The sequence below is a fragment of the Podarcis raffonei genome, chromosome 17 (genome assembly GCF_027172205.1).
Source record: "Podarcis raffonei isolate rPodRaf1 chromosome 17, rPodRaf1.pri, whole genome shotgun sequence".
NCBI classification, from domain to species: Eukaryota; Metazoa; Chordata; class Lepidosauria; order Squamata; family Lacertidae; genus Podarcis; species Podarcis raffonei.
In genome coordinates, this window is record NC_070618.1 from 36,677,626 (window position 1) to 36,698,182 (window position 20,557).

At 48.5% G+C, this 20,557-nt stretch overlaps 1 protein-coding gene across 3 annotated transcripts in view; it reads left to right on the top strand.

Moving 5' to 3' along the window:
• The window catches only part of HDAC6 (histone deacetylase 6), a 36,601-nt gene extending 20,212 nt beyond the window's left edge, over window positions 1-16,389 (top strand). For 2 of the 3 annotated variants that reach the window (XM_053372186.1, XM_053372187.1), the window contains 12 exons: window positions 528-656; window positions 810-978; window positions 2,242-2,375; window positions 3,079-3,147; window positions 4,386-4,578; window positions 5,381-5,530; window positions 7,845-8,019; window positions 9,414-9,772; window positions 11,889-11,999; window positions 12,107-12,253; window positions 13,420-13,548; window positions 15,578-16,389. In XM_053372186.1, coding sequence (XP_053228161.1) covers window positions 528-656; window positions 810-978; window positions 2,242-2,375; window positions 3,079-3,147; window positions 4,386-4,578; window positions 5,381-5,530; window positions 7,845-8,019; window positions 9,414-9,772; window positions 11,889-11,999; window positions 12,107-12,253; window positions 13,420-13,548; window positions 15,578-15,646 — 1,834 coding nt within the window. In that variant the 3' untranslated portion in view covers window positions 15,647-16,389. The remainder of the gene's footprint in view (window positions 1-527; window positions 657-809; window positions 979-2,241; window positions 2,376-3,078; window positions 3,148-4,385; window positions 4,579-5,380; window positions 5,531-7,844; window positions 8,020-9,413; window positions 9,773-11,888; window positions 12,000-12,106; window positions 12,254-13,419; window positions 13,549-15,577) is intronic. The other variant, XM_053372188.1, reaches the window with a different exon arrangement.
• The last annotated feature ends 4,168 nt before the right edge of the window (window positions 16,390-20,557 follow it).

Here is a 20,557-nt window from a genome sequence, read left to right on the forward strand (position 1 = left end):
GAGCAGTAGACTTGTAATCTGGTGAACCGGGTTCGGGTCTCCGCTCCTCAACATGCAGCAGCTGGGTGACCTTGGGCTAGTCACACTTCTTTGAAGTCTCTCAGCCCCACTCACCTCACAGAGTGTTTGTTGTGGGGGAGGAAGGGAAAGGAGATTGTTAGCTGCTTTGAAACTCCTTAGAGTAGAGATAAAGCAGGATATTAAATCCAAACTCCTCCTCCTCCTCCTCCTCCTCTTCTTCTTCTTCTTCTTCTTCTTCTTCTTCCAAACTCTTCTTCTCTTCTTCTTCTTCTTCTTCTTCTTCTTCTTCTTTTTCTTCTTCTATCTATATTCCCACCCCCCAAGGTGGCTATTTGTGGAGGGGGGAAGGGGGGAATTACATAGCTGGTCCCTAAAAAGTGGGCAAGTGAAGTCCTTGCCATCTCTCCCATGAAGGTTGGGGGGCAGGTTCCCACACCCCCTTGTCCTCCACTTTCCTCCCGAGTCTCGGCTCCCGGCCCCCCCTTAGCTCTCCCTCTCTTCCATAGTCAGCATCCAGAGCTGCCTCAGAGAGTCTCCCGGATCTTCCAGCGCCACGGGGAGCTTCGCCTGACGGAAAGGTGCTGCCGGCTCCCGGCCCGGCTTGCCTCTGAAGAGGAGCTGCGGATGTGCCACAGGTGGAGATGCATCCCCAGATTGCAAGAGCCTTTGCAGCTTCTGGGGGTGGGTTAGGGTGGGTGTCCCAGAAAGGGCGGGCTAGTAACTTCTGAGGCTCCGCCCTCTTCCCGTGGGGGGGGGTGCCGACTCTGTCTTGCGTCTCCTCTCTGCAGCCTGGCCTACGTGGAGACGGTGAAGTCGACGGCGGCCATGAAGCCCCGTGACCTGCATCGCCAGGGCGACCAGTACAATTCCATCTTCATCTGCGCCAGCTCCTATGAGTGCGCTCGGCTGGCAGCCGGTTCCGCGTTCAGTGCAGTAGAGGCCGTGCTCTCTGGGCAGGTGAGTGCTGGCAGCCTAGTGGGGCAGGGGTGGCCAGTCTTGCTCCAGGTGCAGACCATCCTGGAGGCCTGAAAGCAGGACTGAGTGGTGGGGGACTCAGGGAAAGACCCTGGAGAGGAGGAGTCCTAGTGGGCACTGGGAAGGCAAGGACCTTCAGTCCTTGCAACTGCTTCATCAGGGCAAAACCTCCTAGAAAGTGTTGCTGAGACCACTAGGCTGGAGCTGTGGTTTGTTTCCTTCAATAAAGAATTAACTTTTAAATTTATGTATTTTTTTAAAAAAATATTTTTTGCATTTTCAATTTTACATAAGCATATACAGTGGTACCTCGGGTTACATACACTTCAGGTTACATACGCTTCAGGTTGCAGACTCCGCTAACCCAGAAATAGTACCTCAGGTTAAGAACTTTGCGTCAGGATGAGAACAGAAATCGTGCTCCGGCGGCGCGGCAGCAGCAGGAGGCCCCATTAGCTAAAGTGGTGCTTCAGGTTAAGAACAGTTTCAGGTTAAGAACAGACCTCCAGAACAAATTAAGTACTTAACCTGAGGTACCACTGTGTAATCCCTTCTGATTCCCCCCCATTGTAGATCTTAATGTAATGATTTTCCCCTCTGCATCTCTGTCATAACTCTATTTTTATAAATCCTTTGTCAATCCATAGTTCAAATTTTTACTACAAGTTTTCTGTCAATCCTACTAGTGTTTGTAATTGTTTACAATAGCTTTTCAAATAAATTATAAACTTTCCCCATTCTTTATTAAAGATCTCCTCCTCATGGTTTCTAATTCTTCCTGTAAGTTTTGCCTTCTTGGCATAGGTCATCAGTTTTGTCTTTCATTATTCTTTGATCTGATTTATACTATCTTTCCGTTGCTGGGCTAAGAGTCTGCACAGCTGTGGTTGCATACATAAATAGTTTTGTCTGGTCCTTCAGGATCTCTGGTCCTATAATACCTAAAAGAAAGGCTTCTGGTTTCTTAGGAAAAGTTATTTTAAACATTTTCTTCAGTTCATTATATATCATTTCCCAGAAGTCTTTTATCATTGTACATGGCCACCACACATGATAAAAAGTACCCTCTTTTTCTTTACAATTCCAGCACATTTTAGACTTTGATTTGTACATCTTAGCTAATTTGCTAGGAGTTAAATACCAACAATACATTGAAATATTGTTTCGTTGCTGACCTGTGCCTGACTCCAGCCCTGACACTATGGTACTGATCCAAGTTCACTTTTTCCTCCTTTGGGGCATCAGGTGCAAAACGCTGTGGCCATTGTCCGGCCCCCTGGGCACCATGCTGAATCAGACACCGCCTGTGGCTTCTGCTTCTTCAACTCTGTGGCCTTGGCAGCACGATATGCACAGCGCCTTGCTGGACGTCCTATGAGGTACAGTGGCACCTGGCTAACTCCCAAGAGGCACAGAGTACCCAGAGAGGACTAGCCACTTGACAGCAGCATTGCAGTTGTGTGCTGAGAGCGGGCGCGGCTTGCTGGTGATGAGGTCAGGGATGTAGAGAAGCACCTGAGGGCAGTTGCAGATTTGCTCCACCAGTATATCTGCATAGCCCCACAGAGTGCATCTCGTTCTACAAACTTCAGCAGATTTAGCTGTTATTATTTGTCCCCCACCAGGAGTCCTGGGAACTGTAGTGCTGGTGGCCTGGCAGCCTATTTGCAACTCAGTTTCTAGCATAGATGTACAGTGGTACCTCGCAAGACGAATGCCTCGCAAGACGGAAAACTCGCAGGACGAAAGGGTTTTTTGTTTTTTGAGCTGCTTCGCAAGACGATTTTCCCTATGGGCTTGCTTCGCAAGACGGAAACGTCTTGCAAGTTTGTTTCCTTTTTCTTAACACCGTTAATACAGTTGCGACTTGACTTCGAGGAGCAACTCATTGAAAGCGGTGTGGTAGCCTTTTTTGAGGTTTTTAAAGACTTTGGTGATTTTTGAAGCTTTTCCAAAACTTTCCCGACACCGTGCTTCGCAAGACGAAAAAAATCGCAAGATGACAAAACTCGCGGAACGAATTAATTTTGTCTTGCGAGGCACCACTGTAGCTGGTTGTCCAATTCTGGTTCTTTTCCTCAGGGTGATGATACTAGACTGGGATGTTCACCATGGCAACGGGACACAGCACATGTTTGAAGATGATCCCAGGTAACGTATTTTGCTTCCCATCTCCCCTGTTCAAAGAAACTCTGGCACTAAATCTCTTCCAAGGCTGCAGATGCAGGTCTGGTGGTGGGGATTTCCGCTCAGCTTCAGGCTTGAGATGGGTAGTTCTAATTCCTTTTCAATGGCGGCTGTGAAATGGGGCAAAAAGCCTTAACACTCTGCGTCAAGAAACTCACCCACCTTATACATAGCTGGAATAAGCCATGTGGATCACAGAACCATTTACTTATTCATTAAAAGGTTTTAAATCCTGCCTTCCATTTTTTTAAAAAAACCATGCAAGGCAATGTTAAAAACAGAGGCATCAAGTAACATCACAAATAAAAGTTTTTTTTTTAATTTATAAATTTTTATTGGAAATTTTATTTACAACATAACATAACCCCCTCCCCCAATACAGAAATCCACCCTCATTAAATGTGAACATAACATACAATGAGCATAACATACAACAATACAAACAACCAAATAAAAGACTTCCTTTATCCTGTATCTGGCCTCCTTATTTACTTCTTATAAACTGATTCCTTTATGAATAATTATTAAGATTTTTCTAATTATAACTTAAATATCCACAAAGTCTCCTGCAGACATTAATCAAAACAAGTCCTGGTATGTATTTTATGGCACTGTTTTGTGAAGTATTCTCTGCATTTCCCCCATGCTTTTTGAAACTCTTGTCTAGTGTGATCTCTAACTGCCTCTGTTAATCTAGCCAGCTCAATATACTCTAACAGTTTGTCTTGCCATTCCATTTTTGTTGGCACAGTTTCTTTTTTCCAGTTTTTATCAATTATTTATTAGCTAAAAACTAATTGCTAAGAAATAAAAGTTTTAAACAAGCAACAACAGGCAAGAATAGCCTTCGTGCTTTTTCTTCCTGCTGAACAGAGTTTTGTCTTTTAAACAAACTTTAAAACTTCTGGTTAGAAATGTATGTAGATTTATTTTGTTATGGTCAATAGAGCAGAATAGCAAGGGAAAGGGCACAGGTCATCTGTGCAAGGTGGCAGAGGCCACAAGAAAAGAGGTGGGAGGTGTGTAAGCCCCTTCGAGGCTGAGCTCAGTGGTGGGACCAGGAATGTCTTGCACTCCTATTCTGCCCTTAATCATCCAGTTGGGGCTGTGCAATTCCTAGGCATCCTGATTTGTGATTGGGGGTGGGCAAGTGAAGCTGCCACGTCCCCTTTCTCTGATTGCTTCTCCTTCTTCCAAATTAGTGTCCTGTATGTCTCCCTCCACCGCTATGACAATGGAACTTTCTTCCCCACCTCCGAGGATGCAGACTATGATCGTGTGGGCCTGGGGCCTGGGGAGGGCTTCACCCTTAACGTGCCTTGGAACTGTCCCCGCATGGGGGACCCTGAGTACCTGGCTGCCTTCCATCAGATAGTCATGCCTGTCAGCTATGAGGTAGGCAATGTTTGGGGCAGGGAATGAGGGTGGATTGGTGCCAGTCTCCACTTCCTGGAAGCCCAGGCACACTCTTAGGCTTGTGGCACGGATAGGGTTCAACACAGGAACATAGGAAGGGCTCATCCACACTTCCGCTTGTCCCTTGCCTAGAAAGCACAGCAGTTTTCCCCTTGTCCTCCTTTCCCAGGGAAAACCCACTCTTTAGCTGTAAAACCTGATTGCCATTTGTTCCGATTGAGCGCTAAAGAATGGCATTCTCTGGGGGAAAGCAGCAAGGGAAGAGGGATGTGTGGATGAGCCCTGACTGACATCAGCTCTCCAGGGTTTCCAGCAGCAGTCTCTCCCAGCCCTATCCGAAGATGCAAGGGATTGCAAAGCCAATGCTCTAACCACTGATCTATGGCCCTTCCTCAAGGAGCAGCCATGGCTTCTCCCAATGAATGGGTAGTTTGGGGAGGGTGTTACAATGCTGTTAAGAGGCTCCTAACCAGCACTGCTCCTTTATAAGTGCCAGAAAGAGAAAATGATTGGTGAACTAGTTAGTAGTGTGGATGTGCTTTCAGACTTGTAAATAAGTGCTAGACTGCAGCAATGGAAAATGGGGTGGGCAACGGCAACCAGCTTGGTTAAGTGCAAGCAGTATTTGTGCTGGGCTGGACATTGTCCTCACCATTGACAGTGCTAGCTGGGGCTGACGGGAGCTGGAGTCTTTGGAGGGCCATCCCAGTCCTAGGTAGATGGGCGGGGTACAAATATTTTATTATTATTAAGGGGAATTAAGGGCCTCTTCCATTTGCAGTTCAATCCAGAGCTGGTCCTGGTTTCTGCTGGCTTTGACGCTGCTCGAGGGGACCCGCTGGGCGGATGCCTCGTGACTCCAGAATGCTACGCACACATGACCCATCTGCTCCTGGGTCTGGCCGGAGGCAAGGTGGCAGTTGTCTTGGAGGTAGGACAGAGTGCACGCCTTTTACTTCTTGGGGAGCACGGCTTGTGGGACATCTCCAGGGCCAGGAAACACCTGGTTGTTCAGAAAGGGGTGGAGTACTGCAGGAAAGTAAATGCGAGGCTGGCATCCACAGCAAACAATTCTGACAGAGCGGTGAAAATAAACAATATTTATTTTTGGAGCTGGAACCCTGCGGGGTGGTAAAAGGTGGGGAGAATGTTTCAGGTGGAAACAGGGAAATAGTTAAGTACACCTTCTCCATTTCAAGGCCTGGACATTTTGTGAAGGTGAAAGGGCTGCCAGGGTTGGCACTGCAGCACAGTAACTCGAATTTGCCTCTCATTGGATGGCTGCCACTCATTGCTGTGGGAAAAGCAGACTTCTGCACTTGGAGGCACCTGTGCTGTGGGGCAGGACTCTGTCCTGGGTTCAGCCTTGGCTGCTTTGACAGAGAAGAAGAGATGACAGCCGGGATGCAAACCTGAATGTCACCTTCAGGGGTCCTGACAAGGCATTAGCAGTGGGCATTTTAATTGTAGTAGAAACAGTCCTCATTTGCCCTCTTCCTTTTATAGCAAGTAAGGGCTCGTCCCCGATTCTAAAAAGCACAGATCCAATCAATTTCTCCCTTGACCCGCTCCTTTCCCAGGGTAAACCCTCTCCTTAGCTTTAAAGGTAAAGGTAAAGGTACCCCTGCCCATACGGGCCAGTCTTGACAGACTCTGGGGTTGTGCGCCCATCTCACTTAAGAGGCCGGGGGCCAGCGCTGTCCGGTTGACAAAGCTGCATCTGGCGAGCCAGCGCAGCACACGGAAACGCCGTTTACCTTCCCGCCAGTAAGCGGTCCCTATTTATCTACTTGCACCTGGGGGTGCTTTCGAACTGCTAGGTTGGCAGGCGCTGGGACCGAGCAACGAGCGCACCCCGCCACGGGGATTCGAACCGCTGACCTTTCAATCGGCAAGCCCTAGGCACTGAGGCTTTTACCCACAGCGCCACCCGCGTCCCTCCTTAGCTTTAAATAGGAGCAAACGTCAACCCAGAGAAAACCCAAATTGCCATTTGCTCTCATTTAGTGCTAATGAGTGGGTTTTCCTGGGGGAAAGCAGTGGGGCAAATGTGAACGAGCCCCAAGTAATCAAAGCCAACATTTCTACACTTCCCTCCCCGTAGTCTCTACTTAAAGGCTGCTGGTGTAGCCTAGTGGCTAAGCAGGTGAACTGCAACTCAGGAAGCCTCTGCTTTGGATTTTCCCGCTGCCATGAACTCTTGGGCAAGGTACTCTTGGGCAAGCTGTACCATCTCAGCCTTACCCCATACGCAACCTGACTACAGTGGTACCTCGGGTTAAGCACTTAATTTGTTCCGGAGGTCCGTTCTTAACCTGAAACTGTTCTTAACCTGAAGCACCACTTTAGCTAATGGGGCCTCCTGCTGCCGCCGCACCGCCGGAACACGATTTCTGTTCTCATCCTGAGGTAAAGTTCTTAACCCGAGGTACTATTTCTGAGTTAGTGGAGTCTGTAACCTGAAGCGTATGTAAGCTGAAGCGTATGTAACCCGAGGTACCACTGTATAATGATTTCTGTCCTGCTTTAAAAGATCTGTTGTGACAATTACCACAAAACAACATAGGTGCAAAGTCTGTTGTACCCTCGAGCATTATGCATCGTACTTTTCCGTGTATTAGACAAGGTTTTTTTTTACTCTAAAATAAAATTTAAAATGGGGGGGGGGTCGTCTTATACATGGATAGTGCAGAGGGGGGGATGGGTGTTTGGTTGCAGCTGCGAGCAGGATTTAGGGATTGGGTGGGTGAATGGTGTCTGTGTCAAGGGCTGCTTTGGATTCGCTGCTGCCTCAGAAATTTAGTGTGCATTGCTTGTGATTGTTAGTGTTTGTCAGTTGGGTGAGTGGCTTTTCTGCACTCCCGCCCCCCAAATAGCTCAACAATTCTGGTCAATCCTCTGGGCCATCTCCCCCCATTTTCTTTAATTTTAGTCCCCCAAAATAGGGAGCGTCTTACAGAAAAGTAAAATCGGCCTTCTTTTCATTGTTGCTACCTCACAATTCCCCCTCCATCATGGCACACAGCAGCCATCATCATTCATGGCACCACCTCCCCAGTGGACCCAGTGACAGTGGGTCATGAGGACTAGAAGCTTCTTTTTTTGTATTTTGAATGCCAACAGAGGTTCTTTGGGATAGCAAATTCCACACCTCCATTGTGAACATGCAGGACTTGCCCAGCAGACTCATACGTGGTTGTATCTGGGGTGCAGTTTCTCTGAACTTTCCCTTCCCCCTTTTCCAGGGCGGCTACAACCTAGAATCGATCTCGGAATCCATGACCATGTGCACACGCAGCCTCCTGGGGGATCCTCTGCCCCCGCTGGGACGCCTCAAGGCCCCCCACCCCAGTGCCCTGCAATCTTTGGCCAATGCAGCCGCTGTGCACCGCAAGTACTGGGCAAGCCTGCGACTGGAAGGTGAATTGTCTCTCTCTTGTCCTCCTTTGTTCCTTGGTGGCAAATGCTCTGCATCAGAACTATTGCAATGTAGAGGGTTAGGGTGTGAGCTGGGGGCTGATAGGTCTCTGCTATGAATTCACAGAGTGGCCTTTAGGCAAAGCTCTGTTTGTCAGCCTCATCACCCTGCCCCCCTCGCCTCTCCTGTGGGTCAGGGAGTAACACTACTGGGTTGATGTAAACATTACTGCAGGGGTGGTGGACTTTGGATTCTGTCAATTTTGCATATCAAATGTTACCAGTTCCAACCTGCCAAGTTGGGTGTCTGCTGCAGATGAAAGGCAGCAATAGGGCACATCTCAACCTGCTGAGCAGGGCCTGGGGGCAACTGCCAGGAAAGTCCCAATACAGGGGGTGGAGATTGGGTTGTGACTCTCCCACATCGGTGCAGCCCAGTCTCTGTGTGGGCCATGTTTCAATACTCATTGCAAAAGAGGGCCAGGCAGAGAGGCTGCAGCTGAATAGGTCTACAGGGAAGCCTAGAGGAGAGGCCTGAAGTTAAAAGTGCACAGGTAAGGCAGTGATCAGACCTGAGACTCCAAAGAGATGGAGGGGGGAGAAGGTTTTATGATGGAATATTTCTGTGGCTATTCAGAAGAAAATGCCCTGGAATGCAGAAGCACATGCCTTGCCTTCTTACATCATGTGGTGGAAGCCCCACATTTCCTTTGCTAAGCCACTTGTGGAAGATCACTGCAGCTGGTGCTCACGGCCTGCTCAACCGCAGCCTCTCTCTATTTCCTCCTGAAGCTTCGAGGTGCATGTTAGGCAAGCTTCAACCTTTCATCTGGGGCTAATCTCCGGTGATACCTGCCTCCTCTGCACAAACTACATAGGGAAGGAAGCAGGACAGCTTGTTGAGGGTGGATATTTCAGGGAGATTGTGATGTCAACAGCTCTTAATCTCAAGGTTGTGGGTTCGAGCCCCACATTGGGCAAAAGATTCCTGCCTTGCAGGGGGTTGGACAAGATGATCCTCACAGTCCCTTCCAACTCTGCAGTTCTATGATCCTGCGCACCTAGCAACCAGCACAGCTCAGGAGGAGGGCAAAGAAGTCTCCTCCTGAGATGGCACTGAGGATTGGTAGAATGACTGCTGATGTCACAACATCCCCTTATCTACATGACACTGCTAGGGGGGTGAGCTTCAGAATAGGACTGGAGAGAGTTGGGGGAGGAGGCAGGGGCCTGAGGACAGGGGTGAGAAGCCAGGAGAAAGAAAGGCGAGGCAAAACAGGCCAGGAAGGGAAGCTGGAGTTGGCACTCTCCTACCTCTCTGGCTCCGTTTGGAACAATTGGATGGCAGCTCAGTGGTTGTGGGAAGAGGAGGAGCAACCTATATCTTGTCTCCCCAGTGCCTGCTCCTCTGTGGGAGAAGCCCAGGACTCGAGCTGGGAAAGGAACTCCCATTCCAGATGAAATCCCCCCGGAGGCCCCCCAGAAGCTGCTTCAAAGCCCCGGCGCTCAACCTGTGAATACCTTGAATGATGCTGTTTTGGCTCTGAGCTCCCTCCAGCTGGAAGACCGCCTTGCGGAGGAGGCAGAGACAGCTTCCAGTTCCCTCTCACCCGATTCCAGTCCGGTGGGCGAAGAGGTTGGGCACAAGGTTGGGGCCTCCCCTGGAGAAGCTGAGCCAGCGGTGGATACCCAGAAGGAAGGCATGTCGACAGGGAGCTCCACGGGTGGAGCGGAGTCTCCTGGCAAAGAGGCAGAGGTAGGTGCCAGGCAGCTGTGCCAGTGCAAGCCATGGTGTGCGGGCTCACCCACACTTGCGCTTGCCTTGCTGCTTTCCCCTGGGGAAACACGCCGTTTACCGCTGAATCAGAGCAAAGCAATTGGGTTTTCTCCGGATTGGTGTTAGCTCTGATTTAGCACAAAAGAGCAGGTTTCCTGGGGGAAAGGCAAACCCAAGCAAGAGACAAATGGAAAACTGCTTGGGCCTGTGCTTTCTAGGCATGGGAGAAGCAGAAGTGTGAATGAGCCCTGATTTGTGTTGTAAATCTGACCGGAGCTTTTAAAACTGGAACAGACCTTTGAAGGTTTGTCAGGGACAAAGGAGGAGTGATCCTGGGGGTGCCTGTAACAGCCGGGAGGGAACTCTGGGAATTGTAGCTCTGTGAGGGGGAACAGGAATCTCTTAGCAACTCCTAACAAAATTCGGCATCCTTGAATTCTGAGATCTGTAATTCATGAACAGTGCTAAGAGTTGTTAGTAAAGGTAAAGGGACCCCTGACTGTTAGGTCCAGTTGTGGACGACTCTGGGCTTGCGGCACCCATCTTGCTTTACTGGCTAAGGGAGCCCGGCGTACAGCTTCCAGGTCATGTGGTCAGCATGACTAAGCCACTTCTAGCGAACCAGAGCAGCAGACGGAAACGCCGTTTACCTTTCCGCCGGAGCGGTACCTATTTATCTACTTGCACTTTGAGGTGCTTTCGAACTGCCAGGTTGGAAGGAGCTGGGACTGAACAACGGGAGCTCACCCCATCGCAGGGATTCAAACCGCCGACCTTCTGATCAGCAACCCCTACATTTCTCAGAGTTCCCTGGAAAGAGGGACGGACTATTGAACCACTCTGGGAGTTGTAGCTCTGTGAGGGGGAGTAGGGATCTCCTAGCAACTCTCAGCACCCATTAACAACTATATCTCCCAGAAAGCCATGACTTTTTGTAGAGCTGTCCCTGAGATCTAAATGTATGCTGTGACAGTGGCCTGTGCTCGGTTGAATCTTGCTGTACCTGCCACACACTCTTCTCTAGATCAGTAGCTTTTCTGGACTACCCACTTTTTTTCTTTAGGGAATAATTTCCCAGTTGGCTTGTTTGTCATATGGCTCCTGCACAGTGAAAAGGATTCTGGGGTACCAGCCCTGCTTGTACGCAGAATGTACCCAGAAATCACCCAACCATCCTCCGTGGCCTCAAATTGGAGGGAGAAGATTGATAGTGCTGGGCAAGCTTATCCTGGGAACTTGTCCTCTGTCATATTCCATAAAGGCTATAAAGCAAGCATCCCCAACCTTCGGCCCTCCAGATGTTTTGGACTACAATTCCCATCATCCCTGATCACTGGTCCTGTTAGGTGGGGCTCATGGGAGTTGTAGGCCAAAACATCTGGAGGGCTGCAGGTTGGGGGTGCCTGCTATAAAGAGTCCTGTTTTGGGGCACGGTGGCGTGGAATTACTACTCTAAATCATGGGTAGGCAAACTAAGGCCCAGGGGCCGGATCTGGCCCAATCGCCTTCTAAATCCGGCCTGCAGATGGTCCGGGAATCTGTGTGTTTTTACATGAGTAGAATGTGTGCTTTTATTTAAAATGCATCTCTGGGTTATTTGTAGAGCATAGGAATTCGTTCATTTTTTTCCTTCAAAATATAGTCCGCCCCCCCGACAAGGCCTGAGGGACAGTGGAGTGGCCCGCGGCTGAAAAAGTTTGCTGACCCCTGCTCTAAATCCTTCTGGTTTTTTGGACCCTGGACCTCAGCCTGTGGCATGAGGCCCACACAACTTTTCCCCAAATCTTTGTCTTCTTTCTCCTCCCCCTGAAACAGCATTTCTTTTCTAAATAAGAAAACACAGCAGAAAGGGGGGCTAAGCTGCTCCCACACAAGCCTTTTCCTCCAAAAGGAGGGCAGGGGGCTGGTTGCGCTCCCCTCCCACTTCACGGCTTGTGTTTCTACGTACTGGAGGCTCCTTTATTCTAGAACTGTAGCGTTGCCCGTGGTATGCTTGGAATGAAAAATCGCTGGGTTTCACGTCTCTCTGATATCTGAAGCAAGACTTGACCCTAAATCTCTCTTCTCTTTCCTCCATCGCCCCTCCTTCAACCAGGTAAGCCCACCGGCTGGCCCCCCAATACTAGCGGAGGTTATTCTGCTTGACGAAGCTGCAGGCGGCTGCTCTTCCTCCTGTGACCCGCTTGAAGAAGACCTGGCAGATGAAGTGAGTTTGGGGAGAGATGGGAGGGTACCTGGGATTGGATTTTCTGGACTTGGCTGGGGTTGAGGTTGGGTGCCAGGATGCAGAGATGATACTCTCTCTCTTTCTAGGGGTTGTTTTATGCTGTGACTCCCTTGCCATGGTGCCCCCACCTTGACTCGGTGCTCCCTGTGCCTTCCCTTGGCTTGAATGTGCTGGAGCCCTGTGCAGAATGTGGCAGCATGGCAGAGAATTGGGTCTGTCTGATTTGTTACAAGGTAAGGTGGGCAAAGTGCAAGTAGATAAATAGGTACCGCTCCGGCGGGAAGGTAAACGGCATTTCCGTGTGCTGCTCTGGTTCGCCAGAAGCGGCTTAGTCATGCTGGCCACATGACCCGGAAGCTGTACGCCGGCTCCCTCGGCCAGTAAAGCGAGATGAGTGCCGCAACCCCAGAGTCGGCCACGACTGGACCTAATGGTCAGGGGTCCCTTTACCTTTACCTTTAAGGTGGGCAAGCGGGGGGGGGGCTTAGGTAAACTGGGAGTGACCCCCACCATCCATAAAGTGAATTAACAGTACCGGGTTTTAGGTTTTTGTTTTTTTAAGGGTTGTGTTTTAGTTGGTTTAACAGCTAACAGATAAGCTATCACTACTGGAGCTTCGGTAATGGGGGAACCTCAAATGATGGTAGTCTGGAGGGGGGGATTAGGGTGAGATTTATTAATGACTCAATGGGGTTTTGAACCTATATCTCCCCAGTCCTAGCCCAGTGCTCTTAATTGCCACGCTATGCTGTCTTTTTGTACCCCAGTTACATTTTCGTTGGGAAAGATTGTTTTTTCCCCCTTTCGCTCCTTGCTGTGGGGTTCACTGTATTTGTTGTATGCAAGGCAAGGAGATTTCTCTCCATGTTGTATTGTCCTTAAACATGTCGAGGCACTGTGCAGACTGCCTTCTGTGGCCTGCTGACTTGCCCCCTTGATTTCTCTGAGGTGATCCACTCCACAGTACAGTGGTACCTCTGGTTACGTACTTAATTCGTTCCAGAGGTCCGTTCTTAACCTGAAACTGTTCTTAACCTGAAGCACCACTTTAGCTAATGGGGCCTCGCGCTGCCGCCGCCCGATTTCTGTTCTCATCCTGAAGCAAATTTCTTAACCCGAGGTACTATTTCTTAGTTAGCAGAGTCTGTAACCTGAAGCGTATGTAACCCGAGGTACCACTGTATCTGCTTTCTGTCTTCCTCCTCTGCTTCTGATACTTGCCAGATGGGGTGCTGATGTGTGGTCCGTCCTCTCTAAGAGCAGAAGAGTTGAGCTTCAGATAGCTGTCCTTGATTTATTCATTTTCAAATGAGTCTATTTGGTCCATTCCGAAGGTTAGTCTTGTCGTTTGGAGCCGTTTCCACCATCATCTAAGCCTGCTTTCTTCCACCCCATTCAGGTTTGCTGTGGCCGCTACATTAAGCAACATATGGTAGCTCACAACTCAGAGTCTGGGCACCCGCTGGTTCTTAGCTTTGCGGACCTCTCTGTCTGGTGCTATGGATGCCAAGCCTATGTCCACCACCCGGTGAGTTGTGTCGTGCTTTGGTCATTTTTCCACCCTTTCCTTTCCCAGGGGTTTGCCCTTCAGCTTGGGAATACCAAACCAGTGTGATGAGATGCACATTTGCTTGGGGAACGGACACCCCCACCCCCATCAGTCCTGTCATTCAACACAAATGATACATAGCCGTCTGAGCTGCATTGCTTGGTGGAACATCAGCTGGGGTTGCAAATCATTACTTGAGGCTTGGGAGGAGCTTCCGCCCCTCTAGGGGAGCCCCAAGATAATCTGATGGCTGTTGCTTTTAAGGAGTTCCAGCCCCAGTGCACTTGGAGTGACATAATCTGGTTTGCCACTGAACTAGTTTACTTGGGTACTGAATTCACTATGTGCATTATGCTTTCCCCCATTGAGATACAAAAGTAAGCTTTTGGCAGCTTTTGAACAGGAACAGCCAGTGCTTTTTTTCTAAAAAAATGTTTGGGGTACTCTCATTTTGACTCAAGAAAATCACCATTTTATAGTTCAAATCGGAAAAAAAAATACAGTAAATGGACAAAAGTACAAAGATTCATAAAATGTTTAGGGGTATGTGTACTCCTGCGTACCCCCAGAGAAAAAGAACTGGGAACAGCAAATAAGGGCTTTGTTTCACTCGAGCTCTTTTTAAGAAAAAAGTTTGATTGACAGTGGCATTAAAAAAGAGTGTGGGTGGAATGTTCCATTATTATTGACAAGAGATTGTTCTCTGATGGGGCCAACTTCTTCCATTAACAGAGAATCCAAAGGGATTTCTCTCCCACCTGGGGCTATTCCATTCCATTATGCTGAGAGCAGAGCAAATTCGCTCTTTGCAGAGAGGATTCTGTGAACTGCATGGAATGTGTTTCTGCTGGCAGCACTGAAGGTTTTTTGCCTCGCTGTCTGCTGTGGTGGAATTTTATGTAATTAATGATGTAGTTAATTACTTTATCATGACATTAACCCACACCACTGATTTCAACACAGAGGCCATTCATTTCAGTGCAAAGGAAACCAGTGCAAATGAGGTAAAAATGCCATCATTTGCAGACTGAAAACAGCTACAGTGAATGCCAATCATATTCACTCGATTGATTTTCTTTCTGGACATGGGATGAATAAGCAAACACTGGCCGTTTCTCTTCTTGTGCCCACTGGAAATTTCCAACATCCCTGTAGGAGGGAGAGTGCAAAGTCCCACCCAGTAAGAAGCTACACTCCTTCAAAGGAATTATTTTCCCTTCATGAGAAATGAAACATAACAGCAGCCATGCTTCTTCGGGAAAACAGCGTGGTGGAAAGTAGTATTTTGAAAGCACATGACGTCTCTTTTCCAGCCCCATCTCCTGAATAATCCTAGGCTTCTGCTTCGGAATAGTGGCAGCTGATGCGTCCAAAAAGTGGGAGGTGCTCCAAGTGCCAGGCCCCTCTCACTGCACCTGCCCTCTCTCCAGCTGTGCTGCTAGGAATCTCACTGATTGGCCAGAATAGTTAAACGGAGCCCTCGTGTTCAGCAGCAGTGCCCCTCTCGAATACCAGGGCAGGTATGATGAGAGTTGGATTCCAGCAACATCTGGAAGAGCACAGGCTCCTCTTTCCTTGACTACGGCAGGTGCAGCCCCTGTGTTACCTTCCTGACGTTTTGGATCACAACTCCCATCTTTTGGAAGGCACTCTCTATGGCTACCCCTAGACTAGGGAGTGAGTCCTATTGCTCCTAATGGGACTATTTTCTGGGTTGACTTCAACCGAGACATCATGTGAGCAGAAGGACTAAGTGCTCACACAACAGAAATCTTTCAGGGCCCTGGCTCCACATTCCCCTAATTTGGGGATTTGCGCTTCCTTCCACTAGTGGGAGGTGACTGCCCACCCGAGTGTGGTAGAATCCAGTGCGGAGGAATCCTCACCACCAGCAATGCTCTTCATGCCTGAGGTTTTCTTGAATTGTAGCATGATTTGACACTCTTTTGTGCGTTTATTATCATTATTTTAATTAGTATTGTTCCGTTGGGCTTCTCCCCTCTCCCAGATTCTCTTTGAAGCCAAGAGCCAGGCTCACCGGCTGAAGTTTGGCATGGACATGGCGGTACCTTCCTAAAGCAACTCCCTTTGTAAGGAGCAGCTAATACAGAATGCAGCACAATCTACCATCGTTTGACCTCACTGAATTGAACCTGATGCTTCAAGGGCTCTTGATGTGCCAAATACTAGTCAGCAATCATCAATGCAATACCACCAGCAGCCACGAATCAAACACCAGCGACCTCATTGCTTCCACAAGGACAAAGAATGTTCCTTTCTGGTGTATTCCACGATTGGGTCCATTTCAAATCAACCTTGGGGATTTCTTCACTTCCGGGCAGAGGTGACTTGCTTTCCCTGTTGCTGAAGAAGCACATGTTTTTCTTGGGTAGGTGGGGGGCAGGCATTTATCTCTGCTCACATTTCCAGAGTCTGATTGCACAACACACCCATTCCATCCTGTCTCAAATTGCCACTTATTTTTTCCGAATCACCCTCTCTCCTCCATACTAAAGTTGCTAGGTTGGAGGGAAACCGTGCTGAACTGAGAAAGGAGGGACGATAATAATAATGATGATAATTTATTATTTATATCCTGCCCATCTGGCTAGGTTTCCTCAGCCACTCCTCTCCCCTCTGCCCGCCCCCATTAATCAAGAACGTTTCTGCAACTAGTTGAGACAAAAGCATGTTTTGGGCAAGCGGAATCCTGTGGCTAGGAGAGGTTCATCTCCAGAAGGCTTGAAATATAAATGGCTGGAGGTCCAAGTTCCTCTAAACTGGGTGACATCCTGCAATTATATACAGATATATATTTGATTTGCTTGTTCCAAGGTTCTACAGTATTTGGTGCTGCATGTAGCAGAGAACATGCAAGATGCTTGAGAGGATGGCCTAAGGGGTCTTTCTAGATTATAGAGACAGGAGCATGGGATCTGAAAGGCTCTCCTCTGATGCCGTGAAGGCTATCTTACCATTCTTCTAAGGCCAGATTCTCACATTCTTCCCATTCCTGCCCCATCACTGTATGTGGACTCAAAATTTTGTGTGTGTGTGTGTGTGTGTGTGTGTGTGTTGCATCTCATCTGTGAAGGTGGGTGTGAAATGGGGCCATTTAAAACTCTGCTTTCAGCATGCCAGAGCTATATTATTTGCACACTGTTTCCTGCAGTGTTTGGGCATCCTGCAGTTCTGCTGCAAAAGGAGAATGTGAGAATTGGGTTACTGTGTTTGTGGGAAATGTTTGCTGGGCTATCGTCTTAAGCAAGGAGCATGGCCAGTCCTTCCAAAGGGCAACCGAGAGCTGTACCCTGGGCAATGAGCGGCAGGGGTGGGCAAATGGAAAAGGCTTTGGCAACCCTGTCTGGCTCAAAGTGGTTCAGAGGAGCAACTTCCTTACTGGATTCCGGGCAACCACAGATTGCCCCTCACCTTGAACTAATAAAAAACCCGAATGGGGCCAGGGTCAAGGCGACACATAACTCTGTCCATAAAAAAAGAGGTTTGAGAAAAGATGGGTTGAAAAGGGCTTATGGGGAGGGTGGTGGTGGGGTGTCAGTTTTATCAGGGCCGGCCCTGGTAAGCTGGGGGGCAGGAGGGGTGGCTATAGGGCAGAGGTGGGGAATCTGTCATCCTCTGGATGTTATTGGGCTTCAGATCCTATCATCCCTGACCACATGGGCCATGCTGGTTGGGACTGGGGAGTTCAACACCTGGAGGGTCACAGTTCCCCCCTCTTCCTTGATAAAGGGGCTGAACTCATACCATGATATAAAGGAGGGGTGGGGGGTTTCACTGAACCTTTAGAAGTGGGGAGTTAGTTACATTATAGCCTAAAAAATCCTTTGCATACGATTACTTCCTTTGCCATTGTTTCTCTGCTCGATTTTATAATCTTTCTAATTATTCAAATAAAGTGTTTCTGTGAATGGAGTGGCTGTGTTTTCGATCTGGGGAATGGGGACAGATCGCTTGGTCCAATCTTAAGCCATTTAAATTGTGATCCCGTGACTGTGCCCTCCTCGTGGGCTGCCACTGGGGCCGTGCCTGTGCTCTGCCCACTGGCTCCTAATGCCCTCTCTGCTTCCTCATGACGTATACCCTTGTGACACGTATACCCAGGGGGAGGCTTTGCACACCTGATGACCTGCCAGAGCCTCTGTGTGTAATAGAAACTCATTCTCTTCCATTTCTGACACATCCCCCCGTGGCCATCTGTCAGAACTATGTGCAGGATGCAGCTGGGGCTGGGGGGTGTTTTGCCAGATGTGTGGGTTTGTCATTCTGCTTCTAAATTTGTATTTATACCAGTCTGTTCCAGAGATTCAGGCAAATTTCCTCCACCTCCTTGTCCCTGTCCAGCAAATGCCAGTTCATTGGATGCAGCCTTTGAGTAAGCCACGGCAGTTTACAAAAGATACTTGGTTTTACACATAAAAAGGTAAAGGGACCCCTGACCATTAGGTCCAGTCGTGGCCGACTCTGGGGTTGCGGCTCTCATCTCACTTTATTGGCCGAGGGAGCCAGCGTACAGCTTCCGGGTCATGTGGCCAGCATGACTAAGCCGCTTTGGTGAACCAGAGCAGCGCACGGAAGCGCCATTTACCTTCCCGCTGGAGCGGTACTTATTTATCTACTTGCACTTTGACGTGCTTTTGAACTGCTAGGTTGGCAGGAGCAAGGACCGAGCAACCGGAGCTCACCCCGTTGTGGGGATTCGAACCACCAACCTTCTGATCGGCAAGTCCTAGACTCTGTGGTTTAACCCACAGCGCCACCCGCGTCCCATAGTTTCACACATAGTTTGTCACAAAATCCACTTGCAGTTTTCCCTTAAGGATCTTCTTTTCACCTACCTTCCTGTTATCCATAATGTTGTGTTGATCCACCAGAGTTGTTCCACACCTATATATACCTTTCTGCCTTGGGTGATCGGATGCCATGCTCTGTGAAACCCTTGCTCCAACGATGGAAAGATTTTTGATTCCGACCGTACCCACTTTTCAGGTATAGTTTGATGGCCTTAACTCCTTACTCTCCGCAGTCCTGCGCATGTGTGTCGCACATAGGAATTCGGCAGATCATGGAGCTTGGTCTTAAGCACAAGAGGGGGACAGGCTGCATCTTCTTCTGATGGCCTTGGCAAAAACAATAGGCTTTTTCGCCTCTTTAATAGCAAACTGCTTGTGATCAGAACTTTTGCGGCTCTTAGGTCTGCAGCCTAAGTCATTCGGGCTCAGCAAGTCAACGTGTGTGTGTGTGTGTGTGTGTGTGTGTGTGTGTGTGTTATAAAAACACATATTTGTGTTTGCATGATGCCACAAGTTGGTATGTCTGCTGATAGGTCTCTATTTAGGCCAGAGCAAGTGGTATCCTAAATCCTGGAGGCTAGGACCCAAACCTCAGGAAGAACTTTCTGACAGGAAGAGCTCTTAAACAGTGGAAGAGATTCTCTCAAAAAGTGGTGGACTCTCCTTGCTTGGAGGTTTTTAACCAAAGATTGGATGGCCATCTGTCTTGGATGCTTTAGCTGAGATTCCTGCATTGCAGGGGGTTGGACTAGATGACCCTCAGTGTCCCTTCCAACTCTACAATTCTATAATTCTAAGTATTTCAGCGTTCTTAACATCACACCATCCCCCATATTGCAGGTGAGATGGCGGGTAGAGAGAGAGAGAGACTTCTGTTGCTCCAAGAACTTTTTTTATGTATGCTACAACAGCAGCAAGAATACTCATCGGAAGTATTGGAAGACGCAAGATCTACCCACTCTGGAAGAATGGCAGATGAAGCTGATTGACTGTATGGGATTGGCAGAAATGACGAGCAGAATCCGCAACCAGGGAGAAGAGTCAGCTGAAGAAGACTGGAAAAAAATTAAGGACTATTTACAGAAATACTGTAAAATTAAGGAAAGTTAAATGGTGTTGGATTGAAACTGAGGGGTTTCTAGCTGTAATGATATAAAGGAACATAGATGTGGGGGGAAAGGGTTTGAAAAATAAGGTAATGTTATAAGCTGTAATGCTTTAAATGAAGGATTTGCTGAACAAATAACCTTAATTGGGATACAAGGAGGAGAAGTATGAGGAGGTCTGAGAAATTTGTTATTTAAAAGTATGATTTATGAACTTTATGTCTTTTTTAATGTTTTTGTTTGTTCTGTTTTTGTTTGTTTGTTTTAAAAAATTGGAAAATCTAATAAATATTCTTTAAAAAAAAAGAGAGACTTCCGTTGCTCCAGCACCACCTACAGTGGTACCTCGGGTTAAGTACTTAATTTGTTCTGGAGGTCTGTTCTTAACCTGAAACAGTTCTTAACCTGAAGCACCACTTTAGCTAATGGGGCCTCCCACTGCCGCTACGCTGCTGGAGCACGATGTCTGTTCTCATGCTGAAGCAAAGTTCTTAACCTGAGGTAATATTTCTGGGTTAGCGGAGTCTGTAACCTGAAGCGTATGTAACCAGGGGTACCACTGTACTTGAATGTACAGCAGTGACAAGGTCTTCACAGAGAACTCGGAGCTCAGGCATTTAGGTCTAGCTTTCGCTGTGATGCCCACCTTGGATCTGAACTGCATCACCACAACTGGTCTCTGACATGGCTAAATGCTCGTCCGTAATTGGGGGTCAGTAATGGCTTAATTGGGACATGGGTGGCGCTGTGGTCTAAACCACAGAGCCTGGGGCTTGCCGATCAGAAGGTTGGCGGTTCAAATCCCCGTGACGGGGTGAGCTCCCATTGCTTGGTCCCAGCTCCTGCCAACCTAGCAGTTCATAAGCACGTCAAAGAGCAAGTAGATAAATAGGTACCACTCCAGCGGGAAGGTAAATGGCGCTTCCATGCACTGCTCTGGTTTCGCCAGAAGCGGCTTAGTCATGCTGGCCACATGACCCGGAAGCTGTGGACAAATGCCAGCTCCCTTGGCCTGAAAGCGAGATGAGTGCCGCAACCCCAGAGTCGCCCGCAACTGGACTTAACAGTCAG